This window comes from Myotis myotis, unplaced genomic scaffold (assembly GCF_014108235.1).
Source record: "Myotis myotis isolate mMyoMyo1 unplaced genomic scaffold, mMyoMyo1.p scaffold_m19_p_17, whole genome shotgun sequence".
NCBI lineage: Eukaryota > Metazoa > Chordata > Mammalia > Chiroptera > Vespertilionidae > Myotis > Myotis myotis.
This window is the reverse complement of record NW_023416321.1, coordinates 38,759,188-38,774,270: the sequence shown is the minus strand read 5'-3', so window position 1 is coordinate 38,774,270 and position 15,083 is coordinate 38,759,188. Positions and strand designations below refer to the sequence as shown.

General features: G+C 58.1%; 1 protein-coding gene across 2 annotated transcripts in view; it reads right to left on the bottom strand.

Annotated features, from left to right (window-relative positions):
- Positions 1-5,983, bottom strand: part of ATP2A3 (ATPase sarcoplasmic/endoplasmic reticulum Ca2+ transporting 3) — a 34,758-nt gene extending 28,775 nt beyond the window's left edge. For both annotated transcript variants that reach the window (XM_036341286.1, XM_036341287.1), the window contains exon 1: positions 5,675-5,983. In XM_036341286.1, coding sequence (XP_036197179.1) covers positions 5,675-5,792 — 118 coding nt within the window. In that variant the 5' untranslated portion in view covers positions 5,793-5,983. The remainder of the gene's footprint in view (positions 1-5,674) is intronic.
- Positions 5,984-15,083: the final 9,100 nt, after the last annotated feature.

Below are 15,083 nucleotides of genomic sequence, written 5' to 3'. Positions count from 1 at the left end.
CTGGGCGTACCCGGGAACAGGCAGCCCCACTGCTCTTCTGGAGGACCTCTGGACCTCCCACTAAGGGCCCCTCCCAGCCCACCTCTGCTCGGCCCATGCCCACAGATGCCTGATGTGGGGCTGGGCTGCCCGAGGCGGGCTGGGTGTGAAGGGGGTGTTGGGAGTTAGCCTGTGGGTCCTGGGGGGCAAAAGAGAATGTGATCAGAGAAACTTCAGGGTTAGAGCAAGGAGTCTGGACCAGAGGACTTGACTTCAAATCCTATTCTATCTCTTGGTAGCGCTGTGACCCCTTCTGGGCCTCAGTTTCACCATCTGCAAAATGGGGGTGATCACAGTCACTATGTCATAGGGGTGGTGTGAAGATTAAATGGCATGCTATGCATAAACACTTAGAATATGCACTGCACACCGTACGTGCTCAAGAAACATTAGCCATAATAGTTATTAGAATGTAGGCTCCGTGACAGAACTTTGTTAAGTGCCATGTCCCTAGCACCTGGGAAAGCGCGTCAGTGCTCCATAAACATCTATAATGAATGAACGACCCTGTCTCCACTGTGATCTCCAGTGGCTCTCCCTGGCCTGCAGAATAAAGACCATCCTTAACATGGTCTTCAAGGCCTTCCCAGATCTGCCCGGCTGACCTTCCAGAATCTTAGACATCTGCCAGCAAGCGAGGTGACTCGGGGTTGCCACCACCTCCCCTGGTGTCGCCCCTCCAAGGTTTTGCTGGGGCCATTCCTTCTGTGCAGGACGCCCTTCCCCATCTCCTCATCTGAACCCCAGCCTCCCAGGAAGGCTTCTCCCAGGGGAGAAGTCCCCTCCCCGATCACCCTGCTCTGGCCAGTCATCAGTGTGGGGCCGCCCCACCTGGCTGAGCACCTTCAGGGCAGCGGGCGCTGAGTCACCCCTGGGCCCACACAGCTTTGCAGGGCTGTTTACTCAGTTGCCCACAGACCAGAGCCCGGGAGAAGGTGGTACAGGGCCAGGGCTGTCCCCAGGGCCCAAGCACCACCTGCTCCCCTCACTCCCCCCTCTGGACTCCTTCCTTCTCACAACATTGGAAACTGGTATTTCAGCTTCTAAATGTCAGTTCCAGCCGGGAGAGGCAAGTGCTCACCAAGGTCTTCCTCAAAGGTAAATTTACAGAGCAATTAAATTGTCACTTGCAGAATAAAGGAGAGGCCTTACCTGGGCAGCCCCGCCCAGCCCACCTGGCCCTGCCCGGTCTCCAGGGCCCACCTAGAGTGGGCGGCCTGGCCCTGCGCTGCAGGGGGCCTTGGAAGCGAGTCCTGCTCTCCAGGGCCCACGCCTGCCTGCCTGGCTGATCTGGCGCTAAAGTACCCGGAGAAGGCTTTGCTCAGCGTCCATGCGCCAGCTGTGCTTCGGGCAGACCTGGCCCCGCCTCAGGAAGCTCCTGGTGCAGGGGGATGGGGAGTTCTGAGGGGACCGGCCTGAGGCCGTCCCTGGGAGGGGGCACTAAGTTTGCCCAATAAGGGTGTGGAAACCAGAGTGAAGCCTGAAAGGCTTGGAGCTTCTAACTCCCTGCAGAGCCACGCCCCTCAGATCCTGAAGGGGTCTCAGGGCCCATCTCTGCTCTGCCTCAGACACGGAGGCCAAGGAGGGCAGGTCTGCCTGAGGCTGGCACCTCGCATCTCTCTCCCTCCTCCTTCCTGCCTGCCCCAGTCCTCCTGACCTGGTTTCTGTGGGTTTCCGAAAAATTCCAGCGGCCACCTGGGGCCCGCGCTAAGGGCAGGAGATAAGGCCACAGCTGACACTGCTGGCAGGAATCTAACTGCAAGCCAGCCCTTCCACCTGGCAGCCCTGCGGCCGGCACACCCACCACACAGATGGCTGCCTGAGAGCCAGGAAGCTAGCTCCCCTAAAAAGATACCAACCCTGGGGCTCCCAGGATCCCTCCCCACTCCCACGTCACCAGGCTTTCCAGGGACCTTGGGTGTTGGCCCACTTAACAGGATGCCCGACCTTGGCTGCTGCCTCCTGCCTTGGCTCACATCCAGAAAGGTGACGGCCAGCCGGTTCATGACATAAGGAAATCGGATGGCTCCTAAGCCTCTGAAAAAATGCCCAAGCGGACTCGGAAGCAGAGAGATGCAAACCGGAACCACCAGAGGACACTTTTCTCAGCAGGTTGGCGCAAACGAAAGCGGCCAATAGCACACTGCCGTGGTGAGGTGGCAACCGGCAGGTCAGCCGGTGCGACTTTATGGAGAACGATTTAGCAACGACCATCAGACGTTAACTACACGTGCCTTTTGACCCAGCAATTCCACTTCTAGGAATTCACCCTTCAGTGATATTCGCAAGAGTGAAGTGATATGGGGTCAAGGACATGCCTTGTAACTGGTGTGATGGCAGAGGCTGCGAACAAGCCTAGTGCCCAGCAAAGGCCGGAGAAGAAACGCTGGGACGGCCACAGGATAAAACCACGGGGAGCCCAAGGAAGCTCCACGGGGCACCACCGCCGAGGCCTGTCCTGGGGGAAGCAGGGGCCCAGCAGCCAGAGCAATCCGCTCCTCGGTGTAAAATGATGATGGATCACAGGTCTAGGCGTGCACATGAGCACAATGTCTGGGGGGGGAGACCCAAGACCCGGGACGCTGGGAGTTCATGTTTGGGGACAGGGCTGGGGAGGCATGACTGTGTATCCTTTTTGCCCTCTGAACGTTGTCCCTCGTGCACATTTTAATTTTTGTTCAAAAAATAAACTTAAAGGATGTAGAAAACCCTTCCCCTGAGGGAGCTGAGTCCTGGGCACCTCTGGGACCTGCCGAGAACGGCAGTGGGCAAGGAGCCTGCTGCTCACTGCCCGGCCAGGCCTCAGAGGACACCCCGCTCGGCTGCGGTTGGGACAGGCGGTGTTTTGTGTGTATGGGGGACTCCTTGGCTGGTTTCCTCGCTGAGGGCACAGCTGAGGCCCCTCCCCCAGCTCTGAGGTGAAAGGGCGGGATCCCGTCCCTGCCTCCCCGCTGGCAGAATTTGCAAACTTCAGGACTTAAGCAAATGACTTCCTTGTGGTTACCAGCGCTAACGACCTTGCAGGTGCATAGATTCCTGGGGTTGGGGGGACGCTAGTCCCTGGGGTGTTCCCCTCCACCAGCGGGGCCAGCCCACCCCACCATCCAGTTTCTGGCCCAAAGCCAGGCCCGCCTTTTCTGCTACAAGGAGGAATGGTTTGGTGTAACGAACACTCACAAACAACGCTGTGACACGGAGCCTCTTGTAGCCTCACTTAGCATGAAGAAACTGAGGCACAGAGAGGCAGGGTCTTACCCAGGGTCACGCAGCTATGAAGGGGCAGAGCTAGGGTCCACGCCCCTGTCAGTCCCCTTCAGAGGCTGTGCCGGGAGCAACCACAGGACACCCCGGCCTCCCCCTCAGGCAGGAGCTGGGCAGGGAAAGCAGGAGGCGGGAAGGGGCAGCTGGCTCTCCTCTCCTCACCTGACCACGTCCAGAGCCCTGAGGCCTCCTGAGGAAAAGACACCAGAAGAGCCCTCTGGGACTCAGAGGGGCTGGGGGCCGAGCTGGAATAGCTCCTGCCTAGCTGACCCCAACTCCTAGCACAGGCACCCACACCAGGTCCCAGAGCCTGTAGAAACTATGAGCCCCTTGTACAGACAGGGAAAGTGAGGCACGGATGGGGATAGGCACCCCGTCCCAGCTCTGCCCCTTGCTCTGTGACCTTGGGCAAGTGGACTAAGCTCCTGGTGCCTCAGTTGTCTCCTCTAACATGCAGGTGACAACAGCTGTTCTCAGAAGAAATGAGAGATGAAAGTCCTGAGAACAGTGCCTGGCACATAGTAAGTGCTTACTGAACACTTAGCTTTCATTATCACTACAGTCAAAGCACAGAGGACTCAGGGGAGCCATCAATGGCCCCCCAAATTTTCCTAATGCACACACCCCGCTCCTAGTGCACACCCCCCTCTGCGGACCCACACAGCACACCACCGTCCTTGTCCATCACCTCACACACCCGCTCAGTGGCCAGGGCACCTCGCCCAGGCAAAGGAGCATGGCGAGAACTAGGGTCTCCCTCCTTCTCAATCAGCCCCTTTTGCTGGACCAACAAAGACATGGGGTCAGAAAGGAGAGGGGTAGTGGCCAGGGTCCTACAGGACAGCACCTGTGTGACTGGAGGCAGAACCAGGGGCTGGGTCTCCAGTTTCCCCTGGGAGTCGGGACTCGCACGCGGGAGGCCACAGCAGCAAAGAGGCTGTGGACTCCCGGACCTGCTGCCCCGCCCCGGCCCCACCTCCACCTCCACCGCGACCCCACCTCCACCCCAGGGTCAGGGAACAGGCCCTGCCCCCCGCCGTCCTGCAGCAGCGACACCCTCCCTGCCAAGTCACTAATGGGGGCATTAAATAATATTTATCTCCCCAGTTCCTCCCACAGCGCAACTAAATATAGCAACTAATTTTTTTGAAAAAGGATTTCTGCTCCAGAAAGATAATATTTATATAAGAGGTGGTTTTTCTAAACCAATACAAAACCCCAAGCTCCCTTTCTGACAGCTCTTCTTAATCTTGAGCCAGTTGGGAGCAGTGAGGCACTCGGGCCAGGGCGCCTTCCCCTCTGGCTGCCTGGGGACCCCGGGAGGGCGAGGGGAACCCTGGGAGGGCGAGGCCCCAAGCCCTGAGGGACTCAAGCTCAAGCTGTGCTTTGGGGACGGGGTGGGAGGGGGGGCATGTCCGTGTGCGCCTCTAAGTCTGCAGCGGCGAAGGTGTGCACAGCCCTGCCTTGGACGGCACTTGGGGAGGGCCTCGCACCTGCCGCCTCTCCCCAAGGCCTCCGAGCGGCGGGGCACGTCCGCGCAGCCCCTGGCACTCGCTGTGCCTGTGGGTGGATGGAGAACCCCACATTCCTTTGAAGAAATGATACCTCTCCCCCCCAGACAGCAACAGCGAGAAGGCCCCCTCCCTGCCCAGAGGTGGGCAGCACCGCTCTGGGTCACCCAGGGGTGAAGGGCTCCCCAAGCAGCTCCCTGAGTGAGGATTTGAATCTGCCACCCTCCGGGGGTGGGTCTCGCCCCAGCAGTTCAAAGCCCCCACCGACTCCCGCCAGCCACATCCGCCTGGGGCTGCGGAAAGAGGAAGGCCTCGGGGTGGGGGTGGGGGTGGGGGCGCCCGGCTGCCAGCTGACTTGCTGCGCCTCCGGGCACGCTATTGAGCCCCCGGAGGAGACCTGGGGCCTCAGTGCCGCGGGCCCCCCGCCAGCGGTCGGGGTGCACACCTGCACCGTGCGCGGGGGGGGGGGGGTATGCCCGCCGCGCAGACCCGTCGCTGACCGCGGCGGGGTGGGCTCCAGCTGCAGGGGTGCATGGGGCTGGGGGGGGGGGGAGAGGGAGTCTGAAGGGCTGCGCAGGTCCCTGGGGCTGCAGGGAGGGGACGCGGAGGGGGAGCCTGGAGTCCCGTCTCCAGACCCGAACCCGCCCACCCCATCGCCCGCGGCGAAGGTGGCCGCGCAGTCTCGCCGGGCGCCCCAAGAACATCTGCAGAGGCTTCCGGAGCCCTCGCTTCCTGCCCGCCCGCGGGGGCCGCGAGCTGGGGGGGGTGGGTAGGGGGGGGCCCCCCGCGGCCGCGCGGAGCTGGGGAAACCTGGGGCTGCGGCGCGGCTCCCCGGCCCCCCGGCCCCGCCGCCCCGCGCTCACCGTTGGGGCCGTAGCGCTCGCGCGCGCTGGTCACCTGCGCCGGGCTCAGGCCGCCCTCGGCCGTCACCGCGAAGTGGCGCAGCACGTCGGCGGCCGGGAGCAGGTGCGCCGCCTCCATGCCGCCCGCCCGGCCGTCTGCGCCGTCCGCACCGTCGAGGCCGCCTGTGCGCGGCTACTGCGCGGAGCACAGGGGGCCGGGGCCCAGGCGGGCGCCGCCAAAGGCCATGTCCGCGCTGGGACCTTCCCCGACGGCAGTGACAGCGGCCGCCCAGGCCCGCGCCAGGATGCTGCGCCCCGGGCTCCCTCCCCGGGGCGGGGCGGCGCGGGGCCCGCCCCCGCACTGACACCCCTTCCGGCCGCCCTCGGAGCCCGCCGCCCCGCCCCCGCAGCGCCCCGGGGCGCAGAGGCTGGCCACCCGCCCATTTTGCAGAAGAGGGAACTGAGGCCGCCGGAGGGGAGCGCCCCGAGCGGAAGCCAAGGGTCCGTGGCCCGGGTGACCCTGGCCGGGGTCGCAGAGCTCAGGGCGCCTCCAAGGGCCAAAAGCCGGGTGGGCTTCGGAGCACGGGGCCTCTGCGCTGCCTCCTTTTGAGTCCTCTGGGTCCTGGGAAGTTGCCAAATGGAGTTGTCCTTACAGGGGCTCCCTACCCCCTACCCCCACCCCCACCCCCATTCGAATTCTGCAGGTGGGTCTAGCCCAGAGGCCGTGAACAGGCCTGTCTCCTCGGGAGGCCATCGCTGATGTTTGTGCTTTCATCCTTCTTTTCCGAATGTCCAGTGACTAGACGCTACCCCCCTACAAGCAGACCTCTAACAATGACCCAGTACATGAGAATGCAAACGAGTCTTGTCACCCTAGAGCGCACCCTGACCCCAGCAGGAAATGTGGCTGCGGGGGCGGGTGGGGTGGGGCTCCCTACAGAGGCCAGGGAGCAGAGGGCCAGCAGAACCCTCCGGTGCCCCTGAGCTCCGCCCGGGAGGGGGCCAGAAGGGGCTGCAGGCCAGGGAAGCAGAGAAGAGTCTGCTTGGCACCCCCTCCAGGGTGAGAGACCCAGCCATCACCCCGGGCAATCGTGCCCCACCAGCTGGCCTCGGCTGACCACTGGGGCACAAGGTCAGAGGCTCCAGGATGGAGCCCGCCCGGCCGGCTGTTCAAATCCCAAACCCTTTAGTGCCTCTGCAGCCAGAAAGCCTTCCCAGACACTGGAACTACACACACACATGCACGACACACATACAACATACATAACACACACAACACACACACACAACATACACACGACACACCTACAACACACATACACAACATACACACATACACCACACACACCACACCCCCACCTCACACACACATGACACAAACACACCACACACTCACACCACACATACCACATATCTCACACACACAACACACATACACAACACACATACAACATACACCACACACAATACACAACATACACAACATGCAACACACATAACACACAACATACACAGCATACACATACAACACACACGCAACATATACACATACACCACACACACCTCACACACACCACACTCCCTACACCTCACAAACACACACGACACACACACACCACACACACACACACACACACACACACACACACGCCTGCCAGCCTGGCCCTGTTGCTTACTCTACCCAGCCACGTGTACCCGATTCTGACCTCTTCCTTGCAGGACAGGACTGCAGGGCTCCTCTGTGCCCCGTGGCCGTGCCTCCTTGAGCGGTGATACTCGGTGGCTGGTGGACCGAATGGCCCAGCCTTTCGCTCCGCCTTGGCGGGTCACCCAGACTGACTCCCAGGGCCCCGCTGGGTCCGCCTGTGCCTGGGAGGTAGGGGAATGCTGGTGTTTTGGCTGAGGCTCCTTCCAGCCTGACATTTTAGATCTCAAGTCCAATATCCCTGGCATTTCCACCCCCTCCTTTCCTCTCTCACCACTCCAGTCCCTAACGACAGCCCCACCTGTGTTCCTAAGTTGCCAGGAAAAACTGTTAGCCAGGGCTAGGTGAGGACAGAGCCCTATAGCTCCCCACCAGAGTCTCTGTCCCAGGAACATGAAGCCTTAGGCATTCAAGCAGCAGGGAGCCCTATGCCCCTCCCCCCAGACACATCCTGGGGCTGAAGCCCCTTTGCCAGCCCAGGGACCTTAACCCTAAGCCTTTTCCATTCTACCCGACCCTCAGGTGTGAGGGTGTTTGTAGAAGGTAGGGCCTGACGGCTGCCTGTTTGCTCTGGCAGGCTAGCCTACCTTCCCTTTCTCCGGCCCACCCCACCCCACCCCACTCTGCCTCCAAACCACCACAGGCAGGGCAAAGCGCTGCCAGCAACTGTAGCCCCCACCTGGCAGGCTCACACACCTGTCAGCATGCCCACCTGCTTGGCTGCCCTCCTGACAACCTCTGGGCATGCCTCCAAGCTCCCACAGAACCGCACATGGTCATGTCACACTCAGACTACCTGTCTGGTTGCTGGTGCCCTCTACCTGTACTTGGACACATAGTTGGTGGCCAGGGTGACGCGGCCACAGACATGCTATCCAAAGGACAGTTCTATCCTCCCCCCTCCCCGCTGCCATATACAGAGGGCTGCAGGCTTGAAACCCCGTCCCAGCTCTTTCCAACTTCCTCACAGAACAGGTGGTGGTGAAACTTACCATCTCTCTGGTATAGGGCACCTCACCTGAGGGGGCCAGGGTGGAGCATGGGGGCACGGATAGCTAGCTCTTCCTGGAAAGGTTTAGACACATGGAGGTGAAGGGGTTGCAGGCAGAAAAAGCAGCGTGAGTTGAAAGTGGGAAACCTCGGCTATGTGCCAGGGACAGTGATTCAGTTCCTCAGCTCGGCCGGATCATAAGGAGCATGAGCACCAGGATCGGGAGCAGACCAGAGAGGCCGGGCTAGGGCACTGAGAGCGCTGCTCTATAGTAGCCCGTACTGAAGGCTTTATAAGAAATGAGCCGAAACCGGTTTGGCTCAGTGGATGGAGCGTTGGCTTGCGGACTGAGGGGTCCCAGGTTCGATTCCGGTCAGGGGCATGTACCTGGGTTGCGGGCACGTCCCCAGTAGGAGATGTGCAGGAGGCAGCTGGTCGATGTTTCTCTCTCATCGATGTTTCTGGCTCTCTATCTCTCTCCCTTCCTCTCTGTAAAAAATCAATAAAATATATTAAAAAAAAAAAAAAAAAAGAAATGAAGAGATGGGGTCAGGTTTGCCTTAAAGAAAAGCTTCCTGGCCTGGCCGGCGCGGCTCAGTGGTGGAGCATCAACCTATGAACCAGGAGGTCACGGTTCAATTCCCGGTCAGGGCGCACCCAGGTTTGGACTTGATCCCCAGTGTGGAGCGTACAGGAGGCAGCCGATCAATGATTCTCATCATTGATGTTTCTATCTCTCTCTCCCTCTCCCTTCCTCTCTGAAATCAATTAATATATTATATGTGTGTGTATGTGTGTGTGTGTGTGTGTGTGTGTATACACACACATATACATATATATATTTTTAAAGAAAGGCGTTCCTGCTGGAAGTTGGTGTGGGGAAGAAATTGGAGGGGACAACAGGCTGAAAGAACCCCAAAATCGTTCCAAAGAAAAATGAGGTCTAGACCAAGGCCGAGTGGGGAAGCCATGAATCAGACTTGGAAATGGATTAGATTCAGAGATGAGAGAACATAAGGAGTCACAGCCAACTCTCGAATTTCTGGCTCCAAGAGTGGGACGATGAGGGGTTTAGCCCTGAGGGGGGCAAGCAGCAGGTTGAGGTCAGGAGAAGAGTCAAGGAGAGCACGGGGGGCCAAGCGGAGTGTGAGGGGCGCGCGGGACTCCAGCTGCAGGCGTCTTAGGGCAGCTGTGTGTCTGGGGCTGAAGAGAAAAAGCTGGGAGGAGCCTGAGCTGGCCATGGAACCTCCCCTGCCTCAGCTGAGCGGACAGGGAGGGCCCTGACCCAAGAGTCCTCAGCCACAGGCAGGCGAGCAGAGCCAACCTAGCTCCCTCTTGAGAGTTTCAGCAGTGAGCCAGAGAGTATATCGGAGGCCATGGATGCTAAGAGCAGTGTTAGACGCTAGAGTTAACATCATCTGAAATACAGCCGTAGGAGGGCAGAGAGGAAAACCAAGTCCACGTGAAAGAAGAAATGGAGACAAGATGCCATGTGGTGTCAGAGCAAGAAAGAGAGACAGAGAGAGACACAGAGACTCCCTAATGGCACTCACGTTCCTCAAGAGCCTCTACTGTACTTCTGCCCTCGCCTCCCCCAGATTCCACAGGGCACAGTCCTGTGTCTTTCCCATAGACCTGCCTTTATTTGTCACCGTTCAAACACGTTTCTGTCTTTTGCTGCCAGTGGGTTGTGACTAGGGTCAGACCTAGCTTTGAATCTGGGCTCAGCCCCTTACAGGATGTGTAGCCTGGGACAAGGCATGTCACCCCTCTGAGCCTCACCTGTTCATTAGTCAGGGTAAGCCAACTGCTGTAACAATCACCCCCCAAAATATGTAAGGACTTGAGCGTCATAGAAGTTCATTTCTCGGTCACGAAAAGTCCAAAGCAGGTGTTCTGCTGGGGGGACTGGCAATACTGAGACCCATGCTCCTTCCTTTGGTGGCTCTGCCATCTCCAACATGGTTCCCAGGTCACCGGACTCATCTGCATCGACCCAGCCCAAGGACAAAGAGCATGGAGGGCAGCAATACGGAAATGAACCGGTCCAGCCGGCTATGACATCCTTTCCTCTCAAATTCCATTGGTTAGGCTTTAGTCACATGGCCACACCTAGCTGCAAAGGAAGTTGGAAGATAGAGTCCAGCTGTGCTGGAGAAGAAGCGGAAGCAGGCCTGGTGCACAGGGAGTCTTAGGAGATGATAGAGGACCGCTCCCAGGGTGGATGAAGGGGGTTGCACAGTCAGCATCCATCCTCCTTGCTTGGTTTTCTTTATGAGAATCTTCCCTGGCCCTCCCTCAATCCTTATTGTTCCCACAGAACTGGCCTCATCTCCTAGATCCAGGGGCGGGTCTAGGACTCCTTCCTAGCCAATGAGGGGCCTACAACCCCCTAGCCATAGAGATTGATTGGTTCCAGATTAGCATGTGACCAGAGGTCAGCTGCTCAGCACCATAGAGTTAGATTTTTTTGTTGGAAGATCAGGGGGAAATACCCCATTCTGAAAGTGGAGGTGAAGCTGGGGTGATGTAAGCTTGGTACTACAGGCGGCCACCTTGCCACCAGGAGGGCGGCTTTTGGCTGCCAATGAAGCCACCACAAAGAGAAGCAGCGATGGAGAACAGCAGGTTTGTGATGACATCTACCTGAAATCGGTCCTCCCCAGGCTTCCATCAATGGTTTCTGGTACTATTGCTGTTTGGGGTCTGGGGGAGGGACCTGCAGTGGAGATTGAGAAGCAGCAGCCGGCCAGGCGGTTGGAGAATTTAGGAGGAAGAAAGGAAGGTTCCCAGAAACCCCTGCTCTGGGCCTTGTCCTGGAGCCCCATTGGCTGGCACTGGGGCCCTGCCCAGCACCCTGACCGGCCTCAGGCCCGCAGCTGAGCTAGCACTCACCAGCTGCCCGGCCCTGTGCTCAGTTCCTTTCAGGCATCGTGGCCCTGACTCCTCACAAAGACGCTGGGATAAGTACGACTGACCCTGTGCAGGGCTGGCTCCATGGACATGCAAACTGCACTCACCCAGGGCCCAGGAGAGGACCCTGCACTTGGTGCAATGCGGCCGCTGCCTTGAAACTCGTAATCATTTTCTCTCTGAACTTGGGCTTTGTAAGCGAAGTTGGCTGTGCGTGTGTTGCAAGGAGGACGTGGGTAATATGCTGTCCCATTCAGAGTTCTACTCTGCTCCGATGCTCTGTGAGCACAGGATTCTCGCAGACTCACGATGCGTAGGACTCAGTGAGACTCAAATTAGCATAAGGGAAGCAGGTCAGGCCTGCAGCTGAGTAAGTGGGGGAGGACATGCTTTCTCTTTGAACCAGGACTTGCTTCAAATGTACAAGGAAGGCAGTTGTGTTCTAAGAAGCACAAAGGATCGTAGAACCCTCCCATGTCTTTCTTACTCACGTTATTTCCCTGCCTTCACCAAACACTTATATTAAAAACTAGAGGCCTGGTGCACAAAATTTGTGCACTTGGTGCGGGGGCGGAGGGGGGGGTGTCCCTCAGACCGGCCTGCACCCTTTCGAGGTCTGGGAGCCCTCGGGTTTTCTGTTTGTTTGTTTGTTTGTTTGTTTAATATATTTTATTGATTTTTCACAGAGAGGAAGGGAGAGGGACAGAGAGCCAGAAACATCGATGAGAGAGAAACATCGATCAGCTGCCTCCTGCACACCCCCTACTGGGGACGTGCCTGCAACCAAGGTACATGCCCTTGACCGGAATCGAACCAGGGACCCTTCAGTCCGCAGGCCAACGCTCTATCCACTGAGCCAAACTGGTCAGGGCAGCCCTCGGGATTTGTCCAACTGATGGCTTAGGCCTGCTCCCCGGGCCTAAGCAATCAGTCGGACATCCTTAGCACTGCTGTGGAGGCCGGAGAGGCCTGTACAGCCGTGAGCCTGGCTTCTGGCTGAGCGGTGCTCCCCCTGTGGGAGCACACAGACTACCAGGGGGCAGCTCCTGCATTGATCATCTGCCCCCTGGTGGTCAGTGCGCATCATAGCAACTGGTCGGTCCGTCGTTCAATTTGCATAGCCTTTTATTATATGGGATGATGCCCCAACAGAAAGGGCAACCCAGAGCTCCTTTCCTTTCAGTCCGTCCTGCCTCATCCATGAGCCGCGGTGGAGAATGGTGTGGGACGTGTGTGTATCAAGAAGTGCAATTGTGCAGCATTCCCACAGTTCAGGCAGAACTCAATACACATGTGTAATGAGCTATGAAATACAACCTGGGTACTTTTAGCGACTGCACATATGAATGACATGCTCTTCATTTTGCATTTAAAACTGGCATTCCAGCCTCAGCTGGCCTGGCTCAGTGGATAGAGCATCAGCCTGTGAACTGAAGGGTCCTAGGTTTGATTCCAGTCAAGAGCACATGCCCGGGTTGTGGGCTCGATCCCCAGCAGGGGGTGTGCAGGAGACAGCCAATCAATGATTATCTCCCATCATTGATGTTTCTATCTCTCTCCTCTCCCTTCCTCTCTGAAATCAATAAAAAATATGTATATTTTTAAAAATAAAAGCTTTATAAAACTGACATTCCACAAAATAAAGATGAATGGGGAAATCCATGTTAGTGATTTAAATTTTGAATTTTTCTTTACTTGGAAAATGAAATAGGAAATTTAAAAAGCAGCAGGAGCAGTACAGGAGAGACTGCAGAGAAAGGAAAAGCTTGGTTTCAGTCCCTTTGGTAGCACTTTTCCCGCTCCATTCGTAGACAGGGGCCCCACCTTTCCGTTCTGCCCTGGGCCCTGCAAATTACGTAGCCAGCCCTGTTCTCATTTCATAGAAGAAGCAAGGTTCTGAGAGGCTTCAAGGACCAGCTGATTTGTCCAAGGGCACTCAGCTGGGAGTCAAACCCAGCTGGTCTGACGCCAGAGCCAGGCTCCTAAGTACCCCCCTTTCCTCCAGCTGGCCTGTTCCCCTCCCTAAGTACAGGTCGCTGGAACGTTGACTGAGCAGAGAGGGCTGGTCTGCATGCTCCATCGCCCTGCCTCCGGCCTAATGTCACTGCCCAAGCTCAGGCCCCAGCTTCTCTCTCAAGCCAGGCCTTCTCCTCCCTGGCCCACTGCTCCAGACCTCCCTCTGTACCAAGACTGCCGACTGAGCTGCTGCTGCATCGCTCAAGAGCCCTCCTCAGCCCGGTGTGGCTCAGCGGTTGAGTGTCCGCCCAGGAACCAAGAGGTTGCTGGCTGGATTCCTAGTCAGGGCGCATGCCCAGGTTGCAGGCCTGATCCCAGCAGGGGGCATGCAGGAGGCAGCTGATCGATGATTCTCTGTCATCATTGCGGTTTCCATCTTTCCCTCCCCCTCCCTTCCTCTCTGAAATCAATTGTATATACAGTGTATCTCCTCCTTAGCTCCTATTATCAGCAGGATAAAGCCCATCTCTTCAATCCAGCCACCACAGCCGTCTCCCAGTTGCTCCTGCTCATATGCAGGCCAGCTGGTCTCAAAAGTCCCCCAACTCGCCTTGCACATTCTAGCTTCACCCCTTCGCTCACGTTGGTCCCGGCCCAGGCTACTCTTCCAGCTCTGCTCCCGGGGTTTCTCCCCACTTGGGGACCTGGTTTCCTTGGCTCCCAATCCTGTGTGTTCACACTCTTCCCTGCACACCTTTACTGGCTCTGGACGAAGCCCCATAGATCAAAGCCTACCTCCCCATTGCACACAAGGGGAAACTGAGGCCCAGGGAGAGGATGGGACTCAAACTGGGACAAGGAGCCAGGGAGGCCACGGCAGTGCTCCAACTGGAACTCCTTGGCCGTGTCCATGATGGCCGGGCCAGGACAGTCTCCTCCAAGACCAGGGAGCAACCCCAGTATAGCCTCGCCTCACGGGGGCTCCACCCTCCACTCTGGGGAACGCTCTTGAGCAATAGTTCAGGGCACAGGTGCTGGGCCAGAGTTTAGAGGGCTGGAGGCAGGAGGCAGGAGGACTGGGTTCTAACCTGTTATCACAGATTGTTTCTTTCTTCCCTCCCTCACTCCTTCCCTTCCTTCCTCCCTCCCTCCCTCCCTCCCTCCCTCCCTCCCTCCCTCCCTCCCTCCCTTCCCTCTCTCCTTCCTTCCCAGATATTTATCAAGGACCTGCACCAGGCACAGGATCAGGCCCTGGAGAGATGGTCCTTGTTCTCCCTGAGCTCACACCCACAAGGAGAGACAGGCTGCAGGGTGGCTGGTGGTGTGTGGAGAACATGGCAGTGAGGGGTTTCCCCCTTAGGGAGGTCAGGGGAGAGCTCCCGGGGGAACTGATGCTTTTGCTGAAAGTGGAAGGAATGGGGCACGGAAAGGTGTTCCATGCCCAGGGACCAGCAAGTGCAAAGTTAACTTCGCCTGGAGGCCAAGGAGTTCCCTGCCCGTCTCCGGGCCTCGGTTCCCTATTGGGTCATTGCGAGCAGTGGGAGTGGCCCAGGCAGTGGCCATCCTTAGACAAGACTCAGAGGCTGAGTTACCGTCCCACCAGGCCACTTTGGTTTGTAAATGGGTTTGACACGAAATGCAAATGGCCCTAGAGAGCTGGGAATCTCCCTTCCTCTTCCCCAGGAGCCGGGTCCCAGGCTCCCTAAGGCCCTGCCGTCCACTGTCTGCCCCCACACCCACCCACGTCGGCAGCCTTCCTCGGGAGGGGGCAGGGAAGACTGGCCACCAGCTGTTCAGAGTGGGAGACCGCAACCCCAAGTACTTCCATTTTGGCATTTCGGGCTTGGGACCCCTGTGCCAGTCCC